Source organism: Ostrea edulis, chromosome 2 (assembly GCF_947568905.1).
Source record: "Ostrea edulis chromosome 2, xbOstEdul1.1, whole genome shotgun sequence".
In the NCBI taxonomy this organism is placed as follows: domain Eukaryota; kingdom Metazoa; phylum Mollusca; class Bivalvia; order Ostreida; family Ostreidae; genus Ostrea; species Ostrea edulis.
The window spans coordinates 49,681,512-49,701,907 of NC_079165.1; the positions used below are offsets into that span (position 1 = coordinate 49,681,512).

The 20,396-nt window shown below is 35.7% G+C and overlaps 1 protein-coding gene and 1 long non-coding RNA gene across 8 annotated transcripts in view; one reads left to right on the forward strand and one right to left on the reverse strand.

Annotated features, from left to right (window-relative positions):
• The window catches only part of LOC125679942 (DNA-directed RNA polymerase I subunit RPA49-like), a 146,898-nt gene that overhangs the window by 42,775 nt on the left and 83,727 nt on the right, over nt 1-20,396 (reverse strand). For 3 of the 5 annotated variants that reach the window (XR_008800007.1, XM_056154401.1, XM_056154399.1), the window contains exon 6: nt 2,292-2,442. Coding sequence is in view for 4 of the 5 variants with exons in the window: in XM_056154401.1 (XP_056010376.1) it covers nt 2,292-2,442 (151 nt within the window). In the remaining variant the exon portion in view is untranslated. Of the gene's footprint in view, nt 1-2,291; nt 2,443-20,269; nt 20,310-20,396 lie in introns of all 5 variants that reach the window. The other 2 variants (XM_056154403.1, XM_056154402.1) reach the window with 1 other exon arrangement.
• LOC125679498 (uncharacterized) lies at nt 12,247-16,523 on the forward strand. Of its 3 annotated transcripts, none has more exons than XR_007371837.2 (4): nt 12,260-12,563; nt 13,548-14,869; nt 14,983-15,195; nt 15,572-16,523. It is a non-coding gene; the product is annotated as an uncharacterized LOC125679498 (long non-coding RNA). The 3 variants fall into 3 exon arrangements; XR_007371838.2 differs by having other exon boundaries at nt 12,261-12,563; nt 13,642-14,869; XR_007371836.2 differs by having other exon boundaries at nt 12,247-14,869.

Genomic DNA, 20,396 nt, shown 5'->3' on the forward strand with positions numbered 1-20,396 from the left:
TTAAATATCTATTTAGTTTCAATTTAGTACCAATAGCACACTAAAGAAAATGTTATTTAAGTGTTTTACACATAAACACTATATACCAAGTTTGGCCCCACCCTGTGGTCAGAACCCCTACCCCAGGGATCATGAAATTTACAATTTTGGTAAAGGACTACCCGTTCTTTCTAAATATCTATTGACTTTCAATTTAGTATCAACAGCACTATAAAGCACTATAAAGAAGATGTTATTTAAGTGTTTTACACATTAACACTATATACCAAGTTTGGCCCTGCCCTGGGGTCAGAACCCCTACCCCGGGGATCATGAAATTTACAATTTTGGTAGAGGCCTTCCTGCTCTACATCACCATGCATTTAGTTTTTCTTACATGTGTGTGGATTTTGAAAGGAAGATTATCCCAATGATGCTTCATACCAAATTTGATAAGAATTGGACTGGTAGTTATTAAGAAGTTAAAAATGTTCAATTGTTAACGCATGACGGATGACGCACGACGACAATCAATTGCAATAGCTCACCTGAGTTTACTCGGGTGACCTAGCTAAAACATATTGAGCAAATGGTTTTTTTCAATATCAAAATGTCTCTTTGAAAACTTCTTTTTTAGACTGAAAAAAAAAACCCAAGAGGCCCAGGGGCCTTATAGGTCACCTGAGTATCATATAACAACCTTCCAATGTTTGAATTAGGTTTGTGTTTAAATATAAGAATTTTACTTTTGGATGGAAGAAACATTGAATAGCTATGTGGTCAGCCCCGCCTTTGCACCAGAACCCCTGACCCAGGGGCCATAAATTTCAGTTTTGAAAGAAGCATCCTTGATCATCATTATCATACTATTAGTTTTTCTACTTAATACCCAGCAGCAGAGGAGAAGATTTTCAGAGAAATAAAATGCATTTTCACTATATGATCAATAGGGCCCCACCCTAATACCAGAACCCCTGACCCAGGGGCCATGAATTTCACAATTTTGAAAGAGGCATCCTTGCTCATCATAACCATGCTATTGGTTTGTCTACTTAATACCCAAGGACAGAGAAGAAGATTTTCAAAGAAATAATGCATTTTCACTATATGACTTATTGAGCCCCACCCTAGCACCAGAACCCCTGATCCAGGGGCCATGAATTTCACAATTTTTAACAAGAGGTACTGTGAGCAATGCTCACTAAGAATAACCCCCGCTTACCCCAATCTCCCAAAGGGTGTTGGTAATTGGTATAAACTACCTCTTTTCTGAGTGTTGCTACTTCGATGTCCAGTGCGCATGACCTTTGACCTTTTGACCCCAAAATCGATAGGGAACATCTTCATCCCATGGGTAGTCCATATGTATGATATGGTGACTGTAGGTGGAAAGGATAACGCTTTAGAGCCCGGAAACCATATTGCTACTTCAATGTCCAGTGTGCGTGACCTTTGACCTTTTGACCCCAAACTTGATAGGGAACATCTTCATCCCATGGGTAGTCCATATATATGATATGGTGACTGTAGGTGGAAAGGATAACGCTTTAGAGCCCGGAAACCATATTGCTACTTCAATGTCCAGTGCGCTTGACCTCTGACCTTTTGACCCCAAAATCGATAGGGAACATCTTCATCCCATATGTAGTCCATATGAATATGATTTGGTGACGGTAGGTGGAAAGGATAATGCTTTAGAGCCCGGAAACCATTGCGTCTACAGACGGACGGACGGACAGACGGACAACCCGATTCCAGTATACCCCCCCACAACTTGTTGCGGGGGGTATAAAGAGGCATCCTTGTTCATCATTACCATGGTATTAGTTTGTCTACTTAATACCCAGAGACAGAGAAGAAGATTTTCAAAGAATTTCTACATTTTCACAATATGACCAATAGAGCCCCACCCTAACACAGGAACCCCTGCCCCAGGGGCCATGAATTTCACAATTTTGGTAGAGGGCTCAATGTTCATTATAATTATGCCCACAGTTTGGCTTCTTGATGTCCAGGAGTAAAGAAGAAGATTTTTTAAAATTACACTCATTTTGATGGTTTTTGCCCCACCCCTCAGGCCCCAGGGGGGCAGGGACCACGAATTTCACAATTTTTGTTCCCCTCCACCCACAGATGCTATATGCCAAAATTGATTGAAATTGGTTCAGGGGTTTCAGAGAAGAAGCTGAAAATGTTCAAATGTTAACGCACGACGCACGTCGCACGACGACGGACAAAAACAGATAGCAATAGGTCACCTGAATGAAATCAGGTGACCTAAAAATCCAGAGAAATGTTGTGATAGATGATACCTTCAACTTGTAGTGGTTCGATAGTGGATGCCTGGCTGATGACAGAACTCAGTGCTTTATCCAGAGCCTTTCCTTTGATCTGATTTTTCAGCCTAGAATCCAATGCCCTCTGCTTCTTCTTACTCCCAAAGACACTTGTAAGCATATCTTTCTACAAAGGTAAACAAAAGTACCGCAAACGGTACAATATACTCCCGTCGTACAGTGAAATTCAATCTGGAGGCATATTGTGCACTCTAAATTGATACAACACACATTCTGAATAGGAAAGCCTTAAAGTGGGACATGGTGCACCAATTTATCTGACATGTGAACTGATTATGTATTTCTCTGAGAGTGAGGTTGTGACAAAATGTTGGTGCAATATCCGTCTATGATGATAAAAAGTCCAGGAAACCATTTGATCTACTTTTAGCCCTAAAGAAGGTCATGGTCCATCAATTAAGTTGAAATGTTTGAAATGTGAACTGATTATGTATTTCTCTGAAAGGGAGGTTGTGACTAAATTTCAGAGCAATACCTGTGACATACCCCCAAAAAATCTGGAAAACTGTTTGACCTACTTCTACCTTCAAAATACTGTGTCATTGTGTGCCAATCCAGCTGAAATGTTGACTGCACTTGTCTTCCTCCAAGATGAAGCCTTTGACTAAATATCAGAGCAATATCTGTATCCGTAATGAAAAAAAGCCCGGAAAACTGTCTGAACTATTTTTAATCCAAAAGTAGGTCAACGATGGACCAATCCAGCTGAAATGCAAACTGAACTTGTATTCCTCCGAGAGGAAGCCTTTGACTCTATCTATCAGGGCAATATCTGTATCCGTAATGAAAAAAAGCTAGGAAAACTGCCTGACCTATTTTTAGCCCAAAAGTAAGTTAAGAATAGAGCAATCCAGCTGAAATGCAAACTGAAAATGTATTCCTCTGAGAGGAAGCCCATGACTAAATTTCAGCGCAATATCTGTATCTGTAATGGAGAAAAGCCCGGAAAACTGTTCCACCTATTTTTTCCAAAAAGTAGGTCAAAGATAGACCAATCTACCTGAAATGCAAACTGAACTTATATTCCTCTGCGAAGAAGCCTTTGACTAAATATCAGGGCAATGTTAGTATCCATAATGAAAAAAAAAAAAAAAAGCCCGGGAAACTGTCTGACCTAATTTTAGCTCAAAAGTAGGTCAAGGATGGACCAATCCAGATGAAATGTAAACTGAACTTGTTTTCCTCCATGAGGAAACCTGTGACTAAATTTCAGAGCAATATCTGTATCAATAATGAAACAAGAGGCCCACAGGCCTTATCAGTCACCTGAATATTAGACTAAGTGAAAAAGTATCACTACTTCCATGAGCTATGAAATCATCCTATTCTGAATGAATAGCTGCAGAACTGTAGCTCTCTGAAAAAATATTTTGACATAACAGAGAGCTACAGATCCACCCCTTATAAAAACCTTCGATTTATGGCGCACAAAAAGCTACACACGGTTGAGGCCTTATATCGTTGTATTCTTGAGTTGCTGTCTCATAAATTTAATATAAAAAAATTCTTCACATATTTTCCTACTATACTTGTGTCTAAACATACCTTCAAATATTCATTACAGCCACATACGACCTGAAAACTCCCAGCTTCCAATTATTTGTTTGTTGACGAATAATAGGTGTATTAACATTAAAACATCAAGTATGCATCTAGATTTTATACAGTATCAGCAAACTTACACATAAATGCTATATACTAAGTTTGGCCCTACCCTGGGGTCATAACCCTTACTCTGGGGATCATCAAATTTACTATTTTGGTAAAAGACTACCTGCTTTATCTATTTATAAGTTTCAATTTAGTATTTAAATAGTACTAAAGAAGATGTTATTCAAGTGTTTTACACATAAACACTATATAACATTAGTTTGGCCCCACCCTGGGTCAGAACCCCTACCCTGGGGATCATGAAATTTACAATTTTGGTAGAGGCTTTCCTGTTCTACATCACTATGCATTTAGTTTTTCTTACACATGTGCAGTTCTTGAGAAGATTTTTGAAAATTGGTCAATTTTGGGCAGTTTTTGCCCTGGCCCTAAGTTCCCAGGGGTGCAGGAGTCCTGAAATTTTCAATTTATGTTCCCCTTCTTTCAAAAATGTTTCATACAAGATTTGAAAAGAATTGAAATAATAGTTATTGAAGAAGTTAAACATGTCTATTGTTTACACATTTGATAACAACAAACCATTTTGGCCCCACCCTGATACCAAAATGCCTACCCCTGGGATCATCAAATTTACAATTTTGGCAAAGGACTACATGTTCTTTCTAGATATCTATTTACTTTCAATTTATAGTATTAATAGCAAAAAAGATGTTATTTAAGTGTTTTACACATAAACACTATATAACAAGTTTGGCCCCATCCTGGGGTCATAACCCCTACCCCAGGGATCATGAGATTTACAATTTTGGTAGAGGCCTTAATGCTCTACATCATTATACATTTAGTTGTTCTTACATGGATGATGATAGTAACGCAAGAACTTTCATTACTATCATCCTCGTTGTTTTTTCAACGACGAATTTTCTGTTCATATGAGCCGTATAAAAGATAAAATAACACATGATCGTAATTGTTGCTAGTGTATGATATTTCTTACCTACATATCATTCGCAAATAAACAATACAAATAGATATAATAAGTAAACGTGTATGTGGTCTTTCCGGAATTTTCTTCCGCCATCTTGGGATGATAGTAACGATCGTTACTATCATCAGTTTAATACCAGTGATTATAGTTAAAATCAGCTTGATCCACTCCTTTATTTTTATGTTGTTGCTATACGAGGAGCTGATTTTAATCAGATTGGTCCGAAGGAACAGTAAGAGTTATCAATTGACAAGTAAAAATTTAAGTTGATAGCACAAGTGACCAGTGATAAGAAATGTTTATCTATGGTCTTGTACAGTCTTTTGCCCAGTTCTGGATCATGGCTAGTTCCGAATCACTTTGTAATTATTATTAAAAAATACTAAAGGTATTGAAATTATTTCTAATAAGAAAGGTACATCATGGTAGAATGATGACAGGGGGATACACAGCCGCTGTAATCTTGATCCAATCCACATTTATTTACCCGTCATACACCTTCAATACACATCGACCTCGACATCTTTGTCACTTACACGTTTGAAAAAAAGTAGCGTTGGAGGGAAAAGTTGTCAGCAGCGTAAATACAAACAGGTGTTCTGAACAAAAGGTAAGTGTATCTAATTGATATATGTTTCTGCAATATTTTCCATCATTTTTTCCTCAGTGAATGTATTATTGTTGTCGAAGTGCCGTATTAAAGACACACCACCAGTTGGCCAATTCCGGATCAGTCGTGTCAGCTGCATGTCAGCACAGCGTGTTGAACTCTTGTTAACTAACAGTTCATATCAAAGACATTTTGGATTAATATAAATATTACCAGCTATATTAAAGCACATATTTTTTAATTCATACAACTCATTAATTTTTTCTTTAATTATTGAAAATGGATACACCCCCCCACTCCCTGAAAAAAATACTGACATAAACGTACGCAGTAAAAATACTGCCCACTGCCAATAGGTGTGGTTTTTGAAGTTTTTATTTTAAAAAGTGAAGTGAAGTTGATGCATTGTTGCGGGTTTTTTCTTCTTCCCAATCTCAGAGTAATTATTACATTGTATCAATAGATTATGATAAAAAGAATTAGCAAGCATAAAGTGACCAGTTGTCACTGTTACATATATGGATGTTTTGAAGCAAAATTGAAATTTAATGCAGGTTCTGCTATCGATAATCACCTACCATATACATACTGAGCGCTTTACATTTAGGCTTGAATCTAGATATGGCACCAAGGAAGAGAAAGTGGACAAACATTGAGAAGAGCCTAGTGGTTCAGAAAGTCCGGTCTGTATCACAGAAATATCGTTATAAGAGGGGATTTCCTATCAAGTCGCCAGGAAAAGGAACTCGTGTGCGAAGAGCACTGGATTTAGTTAGCCAGAAAAAGGTATCTATCAGGAAAGCTGCCAGGGATTGTCAATTATCATATGGTTATTTACATAGAAGGGTGTCGGAGAACATAAAAATGGACCTGAACCCATATTTACGAAAGAAGAAGAGGAGGCTTTTGCCAACTGGTTGTCTGAGATGGCCAAACGAGGGATGGGTTTAATGCCAAAAGAATTCTTGGATTTTTTGAAAGATGTTATTCAGAAAGGCAAAAGGACTACACCATTCAAAGACAATCAACCTGCGTACAATTGGTACTATGGATTCTTATCTCGGAACAGGCATATCATTGATACCAGAATTGAAGTTGCTCTTGAGTATTCCAGAAGCAAAGTAACAACTGAACAGTTTGACAATTGGTACAGGGATTTTAGGGATTTCTTGGTTGAAAAGGAGCTGATAAGTAAGCCATGCAGAATCTGGAATGCAGATGAAATGGGGTTTAGCATGGGGAGCACAGCAAGCAAGGTGATTGGTCCAGTCAAGAAGGGGAATAATTCGTATCACATCCCTCATGTCACTGGCAGTTCCAGCAAGGAGAGATTGACAGCCATGTATTGTGCAAGTGCAGATGGGGTAGTTATGCCTCCGTTTCTGGTGTATCCCTTGCCCAAACCACAAGGATGCAACCCTCTGAATGGGTCAATTACGGGAACTATAGAGTATACCAAAAAAGGGTGGATGGATGCAATAACTTTTGGTAAATTTCTAGATCACTTTGATAGGCATGCTGGGAATGAGATCAGTTGTGTTACTTTTGGAGCGTAAGTAGTCATATTGATATGACAGTTTTTCAATCAGCAGCACAGAAAGGGATTGAGCTTTACCGCATCATTCCAGATGCTACACATTTGATGCAGCCCCTGGATAGAGGCATATTTGGCCCTCTGAAGATGAAGTGGAATTTAATAACCCGGAAATACTACACAGAAAATCCAGGATGTAGAACAAGTAAATTCAATTTTACAGAAAAATTGAAGAAGGCTCATCTGGAATTTTACAAACCCCTTACAGTTATTAATAGCTTCAAAGCAACTGGGGTGTATCCAGTCGACCGAAGCAAAATTACTGACGATGACTTAAAACCTGGTCAGACGCACACCAAAACCAACACAGGAAGTGGCAACCCCTCCATTGTTCCTCCTCAACTTGCCTCAGGAACAGATGACGCATGTGCTTATAGGGACGAATCTTCCAGTGCTGGTCTACACATTCTTGCGGAGGCAGCTATAACTGTTGAGCCTATTGAGCCTAGCTGTAGCTATCGCAGTAGCCCTTCTGGTAGACCTGGGAACAGTACTGTGCCAACTGTGAAATAAATTTCATCCGTTATTGCAGAAGCTCTTGTTTTGCCAAAGGCTGCAGCAAAGAAGCTACCACCAAAAAGACTTGTTTCTTCTTTGCCCGACAATCTAACCTCACCAGCTTGCATAAGACAAATGTCCCTGAAGCAGATAGAGAAAGTATGGACTTTTGATGAGAAGGAGAAAAAGGCCAAACAAAAATACGTTTTCAGCAAATCGAAGGACACAAAGTTTAGGCATAGAAAAAGACCCAAGCCTTCATCAACTGCAGCTGAGAGTATGGCTGATTCTGTAGAATGTTGTATGGTTCGTGATGGAACGGAGGAGGAGGAGAATGGCTTACTTATTGGCAGACTATGGGTTGAGTGCGGTGTTTGTCAAAAGTGGATTCACGAGGAATGTATTCCTTCTGGGGTTGATAAGACCGCATTACAAAACAATGATGATTTTGTGTGCCATAGTTGTTTGGCTTAATTCCTTGTTTGATTTACATGGCTCTGGAATTGTATTAAAGATTCATTAGGAAAAATATTTGTGTTAATTGTCATTTAATACAAATCTTACATGTTTGTTAACAAGTTAGACAAGAGGCCCAAGGGCCTAGAATCGCTCTTCTGATAAATTGTACAACCCCACCATTTCTATTGTTAGCCTCTTAGTATTCTAAATCTTTAGTTAAATCCTAAGAATTCAAAAAAAGTAGGTCAATGTGACCTACTTTTTGGTTTACACATTTTGAGAACCCAAGAAATATCAACTGACAAAGTTTGATGATTTTAAGCCAATTAGTATCTGAATATTGAAATATAGCTGTCAAATTCCAATCGTAGGTCATGGTGACCTACTTTTTGGTCAGCGAACTCCGAACATGCAAGACCCATCAACTGACAAAGTTTGATGACTGTAGGGCAAATAGTATCTGAAATATGTAAATATAGCCGTCAAATTCCAAAAGTAGGTCAAGGTGACCTACTTTTTGGTCGACACACTCTGTAGACTCAAGCTGCATCAACTGTCAAAGTTTGATGATTGTAGGTCAATTAATGACTGAAATATATAAATATAACTGTCAAATTCCAAAAGTAGGTCACAGTGACCTACTTTTTGGTCAATACACTCCGAAGACTCAAGATGCATCAACTGACAAAGTTTGATGATTGTAGGTCAAATAGTGTCTGAAATATAGTAATTTAGCTGTCAAATACCAAAAGTAGGTCACGGTGACCTATTTTTTGGTCGACACAAACCGAAGACTGAAGACGCATCAACTGACAAAGTTTGATGATCCTAGGTTTTACAGTGCCCAAAATATGCATCTAAAATTGAAAATGTGAAATTTGAATATCTGCAAAATTCAAAAAGTAGGTCACTGTGACCTACTTTTTTATAAATATGTTTCAAGGCCTCAAGATGCATCAACTTACAAGATTTGATGATTCTAAACCTCTCGGTATTTGAAATAACAACTTAAAATATATCTATAAATGATAAGCCATAAAATTCAGAAAGTAGGTCACGGTGACCTATTTTTCAGTTGACGCATTTCAAGGTCCCATGATCCACCAACTGACAAGTTTTGATGATCATAGGCTTCAAAGTGTCCAAGATATGCATCAAAATTAATTTTAAAATAAATACCTGCAAAATTCAAAAAGTAGGTCACCGTGACCTACTTTTGAGACAAACTTGACACAAGGTCCTAAGATGCATCAACTGTCAAAATTTGATGATCCTAGTCCTTATAATGACTAAAATATCAAAGATTTAAGGAAATATAAATTTAGGTCAACTTTGAAGTGACTTTGAGACCACGACCTTTGCCCCAGGGTAATGCCTTGAACAATTTTTAATCTACAACATATCCTCATCCTTATGTGTAAGTTTGGTGATAATCTGCCCAGTGGTTCTTGAGAAGAAGATTTTTAGCAACCACTACTTTTGTTTGTATTTTCCTGATTATCTCCCCTTGTTAAAGGGTCACATCCCTCTATTTAGTATGTATGAAAGCCCTTGGGCCAATGATACCCTGTAACAAATTTGAAAAAAATTGGTCAAGGGGTTCTTGAGTTATAGCCCTTTTTCTAAAAAGTTTACGCACACCGCACAAATGGCCATAGCATTAGCTCTTTGAGCCTTCGGCTCAGAAGAGCTAAAAATCATACAAGTCTCATTATTTAAATATAAATTATTACAGTGGAACCCCGTTATTACGTTTTCCATTTTGTCACGATAAAATAACGTAATACCGGGGGCAACGTAATAAACGTTCCCAGTGAAATCCGTTAAAAATATCATTTAGAAATTGTATGTCGTCCGTTGGTACTCCGTGAAGGGGTGTGTATATATCTTTACTGTTTCTTTGTTTAAAAGACTATGATACTTTGTTTTATTTACATCTTATCTTTAATGTCCGTAATTCTTCATGTTCTTATCCCTTTTCTTTATTTCTGGTGTAGGATACATAAGGATGTTTTGATAAACGTTGCTTTTTCTGCATTCGTTTGGACCGCCATTTTGTTCAACTTTAAAACAATGCGTTCATGTAAATTTCTCTCAATAACTCGTTCTGGTTCGTATTCAACATTCGTATTAAAAAAATAACAAAACATCGTTTTTATTAAGTTCTCCAATTACACAATACACAACGCGATAAAAAAAAAATCCCACCCCCAAAACAACAAAACTATAGACACAAAACGCACACGATACCCAACACTTGCACACTTTTCTCACCAACGATAAACACGGACAACAATTTAAGCACAATCCACACAAAAAAATATGATGCACGTCAGGCAATTGGTGATCCAGTGCTAAACTTCTAACCCTGGCCAGCACCACATGAAAATGGAGGGGGTGTTGTTATCCCTTGCAAATATATCATAAACTGTCAACACTCAGATGAAGATAACATTAGGAGAACTTTGAGTGCTACAATTTTGGCAATCCTGAACGTAGAGTTTTGAATGTTATGTAAAAACAAACTAAATGTCAGAAATATAAATTACATATTAAAAGTGTCAGATTTTTTTGTACTTCAACAGAAAATATGTATATCACACACGGGATAGATGTACTGACAAAGTTTTAATGTCAGACCGGATCAAAGTTTGAATTGGCTTGCAGCCGTTTCAAACGTCTCTGTATTTCGGAACTGGCAGTGCGATCTGCAACTGGCACATGAACGCAATAGTGGAAAATGCAAAGAACGAACATTTTTACAACAATTTTCAGAAAATGTAATTTAGTTTTCATTAGTGTGAGCAACCTCTGATCTTTTCACAAGAAGACTGAAACTTAAATTTTCTTTGTGGATTATACCGTTAGCAACCGTAAATGAAAATGTGATCCGGAAGTGGGCAAAAGACTGTAATTTGGTTATAGGAAGGTCTTTGGTATCCTTTGATTATTTACAATTTCATTTCTCTTTCAGAATATAATTCATGATACAGAATTTATATGGTGTGACCACTGACCAGGCTGATTTCAATATGTCATTCTGAGAATTTCACTATGCAAACCTGAATCAATGTTTATATAGTTCCAAAATGAGTTCACTTTGAGTGACACTTCAGTTCATGCACATTTTAGGCAAGTCCAATGAGACTGCTAGGCCTATATGTATTGTGAATGGGAATTCCATGACCCTGATATGTCTTAAATTTGTCTGACAGCCAGTCAGATTGTGATGAATTTAATTCCACTATCAGTTTCAAATCACTGATTTAATTTGAACAGATCAAACAAACTGTTTCTATTAATTTTAAGTTAATATATAACATGCCCACAAAATAATTGCATTATTATTTTTTTTAGAATGTACGTCATCAATGTTCTCCCAAAGGAAAGTGAGCAAAAACTTATCCAGGCAATCAACAGCACATTTTTGTGAAACTTACTAAAATGTGCAGGTAATATTGCTGTTAAAATATTTTGTATCCTATGATCTGTAATAAAATATAAGTGGTATATTGATATAACTTCAACCTTAGTTAAATCTTTTCAACTAAAATAGGTAGCGATTTTATATTTGCCATTTTTATTCTTTGAGACAAGAAAAAAATTGTTTTGATTTATATACAGTGAAACTTCTCTAAACCGGCCAGCTGTCGGACCGAAAAAAAACGGCCGGTTTAGAGGGGTGGCCGGTATACCGAGAATTTAGCATTTAGAGACATTTCAGCTCAATTTTTATTATATATTTCATTGACATACCACACACCACATAATATGGTGTTCAAGGACTATTATTTCACTATTGGAAATAAAACAAAATAATTTACTAACATGTTTATTTTCAATTTATAGCACTGTAGACTAGCAGCATTTACGTAGAATTTCAGCTTATGTTTTAATAAACAAAACAAACACATAGCCATTTGATTACTGCAATTAATACACAGAGTAGGTACTGCTCACTTTGATATGGGGATCTATGTTCAATTATCAGTGGAGATCAAACTAGACCGCTTGTACCTACAGGTAATTATTACCAGAAATAGTCTTGCTGCAATCATCTAATTTTAACTTAAAATTTATAACAGGATACATAAAGAAAACACAGAGGCCTATTATTGGAATTCCTCTTACCTTTAAAAACTCTATTTACGTCCATTGCTTATATCGTTAACAAATTTGTTTTGACATTTTTGAAAAGTAGAGTAGAAATATATAATTTTAATTGTGATGTTTCTTAGGAATTTTAAGTCTATGGAAACCCCCCAAAAATTATTTATCTATTGAAAATGATCATTAACAGTCATGGGTTTGTTGTTTATTAACTACCGCTTATATCCATGGTGCAACAATATGGCGTATTGATTGTAGTCATTCAATATGTGCATATCTGTTTATAAAATTTTGTAAGGAAATTTAAAAGGTTCACTTGGATTAGCCAAGCACCAATTAGCACCCTGGACAGCACAGGTAAACTATAGAACTTATGGAGGCCACTGGTGTTTTTCACACCTCCAGTAGATAATTTCCCACCTGGCCAGAAGGTCAGTCATTATTCACACCTGGCTGGTCTTAATCACCCCTCTGGCCAAAATTTTCTAGTCTTCAAATAGTGGCTGGTATTATAAGGGTAAATTACACATGTTTGTTAACAATTGTACTTTAAAAAGTGGCTGATGTCCGGTTTTCAGGGGTGGCCGGTTTTGTGAGACTTTCTTTGTAAGGAAATGTTAAGGTTTCTGCCGGGACTTTGAAAATCGGCCGATATTCAGGGAGAACCGGTTTTCTGAGGGGCCGGTTTGGAGAAATTTCACTGTATATATATATATTTGCCATTTTTATTCTTTGAGACGAGAAAAAATTTGTTTTGATTTATATATATATATATTTTGGCTCATTTTGGCCTTTTGACCTACTAAGGCTTTAATTCTGATGGTACCAAAATTTGATCTTCTGACCTTGACATGAATTTTTACCTACTTGTCTGAAAAGCGTTAAGTTTGGGGGCATCCATGGTTCACTTTCATGTCTTGTTGCTGTTCAGACTGTGGACAGATGTTGCTGTTATGAATGATTATCTAGCACAACCATTTAATGCAAAGTTAGATAAGTTCAAATATTTTCATTGCAATCTTGGTATTGTATTGTGTGTGTTAATCATTTATGATGAAAATGTTTTTTTGATTTCTTCATTTATGCACTTTTTTTTTTTTTTATACATGTATTTGTTTGATTTTAATTGAATTAATAATTAGGAACAATATCTAAGAGAATATAATATATAAGGATATTTAATTTAGAAGGTTAAAAGAGACAAAATAGGTGTAAAATAAAGATAATTTAGAGCGTCAAGTCAACTGAATTAAAGACAAAAAAGAGTGCAGCAAACTACATTCGTATTGTGATTTGGTTTGATTATATTTCATTAAATGTTTTTTCATTTATTATTTGCAGGAGAAATAGGATTACGAAGAAGAGAAGCTTTGTCATAATTTTTTATAGCATGAAATGAATACAATTTCTCATATATTAAGATTCATTTTTTCAGGACATATGGTTGGTAATATTCATGAAAACTAGCAGAACTCCAGTACATTTGAAGTGTTAGTCAAGTATACTTTAGAAGAGGCAAGCAAAGTCTGGAAAATGCCCTAAATGGTACCCGAAAAGTGCCAAAAATGGTACTCAGAGTGTACCTAAAATGGTACTTATGCTGTACCCGGAAAGTACCTAAAATGTACCCAGTTTGTACTCAAAATGGCATCCGGGGTTTTGTACCTAAAATTGTACCCTTAAAGTACCTATAATGTACTCAGTTTGTACCTAAAAACTGTCTAATTTGGTAATCAGATTTTACCAATAATGTACCCGAGTAGTACCTAAAATAGTACTGGAATTGTACCTAAGATGTACCCAAAAAGTTTCTGAAATGGTACCTGGATTGAATCAATAATGTACCCTGAAAATGTATCAAAGAAATGTACCCAAAAGGTACCCCAAAATGGGAACAATGTTGACAAAATTGTACCTAAAAGGTACCCCTAAATTAGAAACTTTCAAAGTTTAAATAATAATGTACCCAAAAGGTACCCCAAAAATTAAAACCTTAAAAAGTTGTATGGGAAAGAAAAATGTGCCCAAAAAAGTACCTACCTGCAGGTAAAAAAAAATTAAAGTGCGGTTCCAAATAGAGTAGTGTTTCGGGTACCTTTTGGATACATTCCGGGTACCTTTGGGTACATTCTGGGTACTTTTTACAGTACCCAATGTGTACAACAAAAGTACCCAAAGTGTACTCCAAGCATTAAAAATAGAAAGTTGTATGGGAAAGAATAATGTACCCCAAAAAGTACCCGCCTGCAGGTAAATTTTTTTCTTAAAGGTCAACTGAAACGATTTTCAAAGTTCGTTTTTCAAATAAATTCAGTAAGAAAATACCATTCCTTAAATGTTTTCGCATAAGAATAATTTTTGTTTCGATCATCCAGGTAGATACGACATCGTTAATTTCAACCCGGTAAATTTTATTGTATGATTTATCTGCCCTTTAGGCGAACCTGATATTTCAATATGGCGGCACGATATGAAAATGATTCGGAAGATTGTATTCCTGAAATAGATATATCGCTTAGTGTTAATGTGCAGCCCTGCCAGTACGAACCAGTTGTACAGCGAGACACATCCCCACTAGTGCAAAACGATAGCGATTCAGAAAACAGCGAGGATCAATCGGACGAATGTCCTTCACCTCTTCACCATCTGATATGCTTGCAATGGTTTGTAAATTTAATTATTTATACGAGACTTTTAATGGATACGAAACGATTACTCAAAGCTCAGTAGTGCATCAGCATGTATTTCTAAGACTAGTTTACTATCATTCTAACAGGTGATCATATAGGCTAGTAATTTCATCGCAATGCCCTCAAGAAGGGAGTCCAAATGTTGCCGTGCATAGGATTGAAGAAGTGGGCGTGTCCTGCATCACAGATCACGAGGGTTTTGTTGTGGCAAACTGTCTCAATGGATAGGTTTTAGGAACAGCTTATTATGAGTACATACAAAATAATGGTCCCTTGGAAGAAGGGGAATTGATTTACAAGTATGTATTTTGTTATGATTGCTCAGTTATATTGATAAGGGGGGGGGGGGGCCTCGGTCTCCCGATTCACAATGAGCCATAGTCATAATGAATCTCTCCTATTTGAATATCTAAACCCACTGAATGGTTGACCATTTTATGCACTTCCCTTCAAATAAACATAAAAATGTGCCTCAGTCAATATCTTATGATATATCTTTAATACCTATTTTACTGTCTAACCATGTGTACATTTTATATCAATTTATGCTTAAGCAAATCTTTCAGAAATTAATTCCTGAAAAATCATTCATATTTATAGTAACCCCCCCCTTTTTTTTTTCTTAGTCATCAATTATATTTGAAATATTAAAATTCTTTTTTAATTTTTTAACAGATTTTACAGACATCATGCAGATTGGAGATCTGGTAATGGCTTAATTGAGAAAAACAATCCGAAAGTTCTTCTATCCTAGTGTTGTGACTATGATAAGAAATCATTCCATCACGACAGTACTGTGGATTTAAATACCCTTTGATATTAATTTAAATGTGTTATAAATTTTTAATGCATTTCTCATAAGTGATACATAAATAAATATAAACAAGTAAACATAGTTTGATGTTCAGTTTTTATATTGTACATAATATATAATCATCAATTTACATAAACTATGTAATTTGGGTTAAACCCAAAAGGTCTACAGGCCCCAGTCACCTGAGTTTGACACATGTTGGTAGGAATTTGTGATCAGGGCAGGAGAATTACCAACAACATCCACTACGTAACTTCCTGGAATTTCTGTAGGTACCAAACTGATCAATTCCATAGCTTAATCTGAATTACAATTTCATATGTCTGATGATTTTTATTAAAATGATAACAAAACGTTACAATTCAATAAACATGTACTTTTTGTCTAGTATTATGACTATCCACTCACATTCATACTAATTATATGGGTCAATTTAGAAAATGTAGATATTTGAGGTGAAGAAAAAAAAAAAAATTCCAATGTCGCAGAAAATTAATTTTCATATTGATGAAGCACTGTAAAATAAATGTCTATACTATTTAATACCAATGTTCTTTAATATTTTCTTCATTGAAATTGCTAATTTATTCATTCAAATAATTTAATGCAAATTAGTAGAAAAAAACGCAAATAAGTATGCCAAATTGACCTACATGTAAAATTTATACATATATTCGGTTTCTTTTTCCAACAACTGAATTTATTTAGTGATACAAGTTTAATTTTTCATCTCATAATTGTAAGAATATTATCAAAAATACGGTTGTAAGAAATATTCATTTATTAATTTCACTATTTATCTATTAAGTAAATTGTAAAATTGCTTCTTCTTCTTTTTTTTTGAAGGGGGGGGGGGGGGTCTGTAACTTGGGAAATTTGCATAGTATCAGCATGGATATATATATATATATATCCATGCTATATATATATATAGTATCAGCATGAAGATATATATATATATAAGTAAACTTAGTAACAGTATATATATATATATATATATATATATATATATATATACAGTGAAACTTCTCTAAACCGGCCGGCTCTCGGACGGGAAAAAACGGACGGTTTAGAGGGATGGCCGGTATACCGAGAATTTAGCAATTATAGACGTTTTATCTCAATATTCACAAAGTAGGTACTGTTCAATTTGATCTGGTGATCTATGATCAATTATCGGTGGAGATTAATATAGTCTGCTTGTACCTAATGGTAATTATGAATTACAAGAAATATTCTTGCTGAAATCATCAAATTTTAAACTGAAAATCTATAACATGATACATAAAGAAAACACAGAGACCTATTATTGGAATTCCATACTCTGTTTACATTTATCGCTTATGTCATTAACAATTTTGTTTTGACGTTTTTAAAAAGTACAGTAGTAAATATGAAATTGCAATTTTAATATTTCTTGGAATTTTAAGCCTATGGAGACCAAGAAAATTAATCTATCTTTTAATAATTATCATTAACAGTCATGGGATTCTTCTTTATTAAATACCCCTTATATCATAGGATACATGTAGTATGGTGAAACAATATGGCGTTTGATACTGTATTCATTCAATGTGTTCCTAACTGTTTTTTTTACATTTTGTACAGAATTTGGAAGGGTCTCTTGGATTAGCTAAGTGTCAATTAACACCCTTGACAGCACAGGTATAAAATAGAAATTAAAGAGGCCACTAGTGTTTTTCACACCTTCAGTTGATAATTTCTCACCTGGCAGGTGGGTCAGTCAATTTGCACACCTGGACGATCTTGATCAACCTCTGGCCAAAATTTTATTGTCTTCAAAAAGTGACCAGTATGTTAAGGGTAAATTACACATGTTTGTTAACAAATGTACTTTAAAAAGTGGCCGATGTCCGGTTTCAGGGGTGGCCGGTTTTGTAAGACTTTCTTTGTAAGGAAATGTTAAGATTTCTGCCGGGACTTTGAAAATCGGCCGATATTCAGGGAGAACCGGTTTTCTGGGGGGCCGGTTTGGAGAAGTTTCACTGTATATATATATATATATATATATATAAGAAAACTTAGTAACAGTATCGAGAGTAACATCATGGACAAGGTGTAAAAAGTCTAAAGGGCATGTATGCAGAACACAAGTGAAAAAATATTAAGATTTTATACAGCTACTTAACATGCATATTGGCTATAATTCTAATTCACACATTTGCAAAAGTTCACTTCAATCTAGAATAATATTCATAGATATTTGCTTGATATCCTTCACCTAACTTGTTTACATATGTATGTACATTATGTATGTATGTTACATGAACATTCAAAATATTCATTAAATTTACATCAATATGAATATGTAATATTTTTTTTGATAATACAATTCATGTTATTCAGGGCTCGAAATTAACATATGCCCGTCAGTCTGTGACTAGTTAAAAGTATGGCGGACTGACTGACATTTGTTTTAGTCATTCCGATGGGACTGGTTAATTTTCTAAAGCATCATTCTGGAAAATATACTTATGAAATTTTATGCCCAACTATCTATTTTGTATTGCTTATAGGAGTTATGAGATTGATCACTGTTCGTTATCTTCACCTTACATTTGGCATGCTTCGATCTGTAGATATCAGACAAATCTGATTCGTAAATATAAATCCCACATTTAAGTGTTACAATATTGTCTGAGGCATATTGAGTTTAATTTCATTTTAATAACATTAACGAAATATGTTTAATTATTTCTGAAAAATTCTGTTGGACTGGTAAAATTTTCTGCGGACTGGTTGAAATTATACCCCATCACTCCGACTGGACTAGTGACATAAAAAGTTAGCTTCAAGCCCTGTTATTATGTGGCTCAAGTACAAATCTTGTAATCATTCCATATGTGGTTTGTGTAGTCATTTCATAAGTGTCTGTTCCATTCATGATTAAATCATTTTGAATGGCAGGATCATCAATGGAATAGGATGCATGTTGTTTTTGTTGATTGTCTTGGAATTGGGGAGATGAGGGAAGAATGATTTGGACATTGTCATCAACTTCTAACTCATATAAACAAATTAATAAAGGTAAACTTCAGTTATGAATGACTTGTGTGACTGAGGGGGGGGGGGGGGGATGTAATAAAAATAAGCTTCAGTATAAAATAAGAATTGTGTAGCGGGTGGGAGTAAGGGGATATTCGTATAGAGAACAAATAAATCGTGCTATACTATATTAATGTCAATAAAAAAGCCAATATGATTTACATCAAAACTTACGTTCTTTTCTCCGCAGGTCTGGAAGTTTTGTTTATGAAGGGGAAAGTCCAAATCTGTTTTCCGTTTTCAGCCTTTTCAGGCCTTTGTAGCTACGTGTAGCGGTTTGTAATCAAAGAGAGTTGGGATTGCCTTTTTCTTTCATTGCCTTCTTGAGTGTTCCAAGTAAAGACCGTGCCTTGGACGGCATATTATGTAGGCATAACAGTCCCTAATAGAGTGCTTCGACGGCCAATAATTAATCCATTGTTTTTAATTTCCTCACCCAAACTCCGCAATTTTTTGTGTATGGGGAAACTAAACATTGCTACTCTCTGTCTATATTAAACACTGCAGTCAGGAGCCGCACATAACACCGTATTTACTCGTTGTTTATGGGACATCACCTGTGTCTTAGTTTCAATATGGCGGGTTCATGTAAAGGGGCATAACTTCCGCAATATTTTCTGCTCTGACACAGGTGCACTATCTTTATCCGCGCGTATCGTGGGTATATGACCAAAATGAACCGAACAAACCCGCGCAATCATTTTATACGATTTAAAAGAAGCAAATACATACTTAATATAGAAAAAGTTATATTTCGTTTCAGTTGACCTTTAAAGTGTGGTTCCATAGGGTAGTGTTTCGGGTACATTCCGGATACCTTTTGGGTACATTCCAGATACCTTTTACGGCACCCAATGTGTACCCCAAAAGTGTATCCAAAGTGTACCCCAAAAGTACCCAAATGGTACCTGAATAAGGTACCCGAATTATACCTATTTTCTGTAAGGGGGCCACCCCATAAATTTAATAACTGACCATTTTGGCCCCACCCCGATACCAAAACCCATATTCCTAGGATCATCAAATTTTAAATTTTGGTTAAGGACTACCTGTTCTTTCTAAATATCTATTTACTTTCAATTCAGTATCAATAGCACTAAAGAAGATGTTATTTAAGTGTTTTACACATAAACACTATATACCAAGTTTGACCCTGTCCTGGGATCAGAACACCTACCCTGGGGATCATGTGTGTGGTTCTAATGAGAAGATTGATCCGCAATTTTTGAAAATTGGTCAATTTTGGACAGTTTTTGCCCATCCCTAGGGCCCCAGGGGTGCTGAAGTTCTGAAATTTACAATTTATGTCCCCCTTGTCCCAATGATGCTTCATACCAAATTTGAAAACAATTGAAAAGGTAGTTATCAAGAGGAAGTTAAAAATGTTCAATTGTTAACGCACAACGGACGACATACAGCTGTTGAACCAATTGCAGTAGCTACCTGAGTTTACTCAGGTGACCTAAAAAAGCCCGGAAAACTGTTTGACCTACTTTTAGTCCTTGTAGGTCACAGACATTTGGACCAATCCAGCTGAAATGCAAACTGAACTTGTATTCCTTCGAAAAGAAGCTTATGTGTAAATTTCAGAGCATTTTTTTTAGAGCTTAAAGGACACAT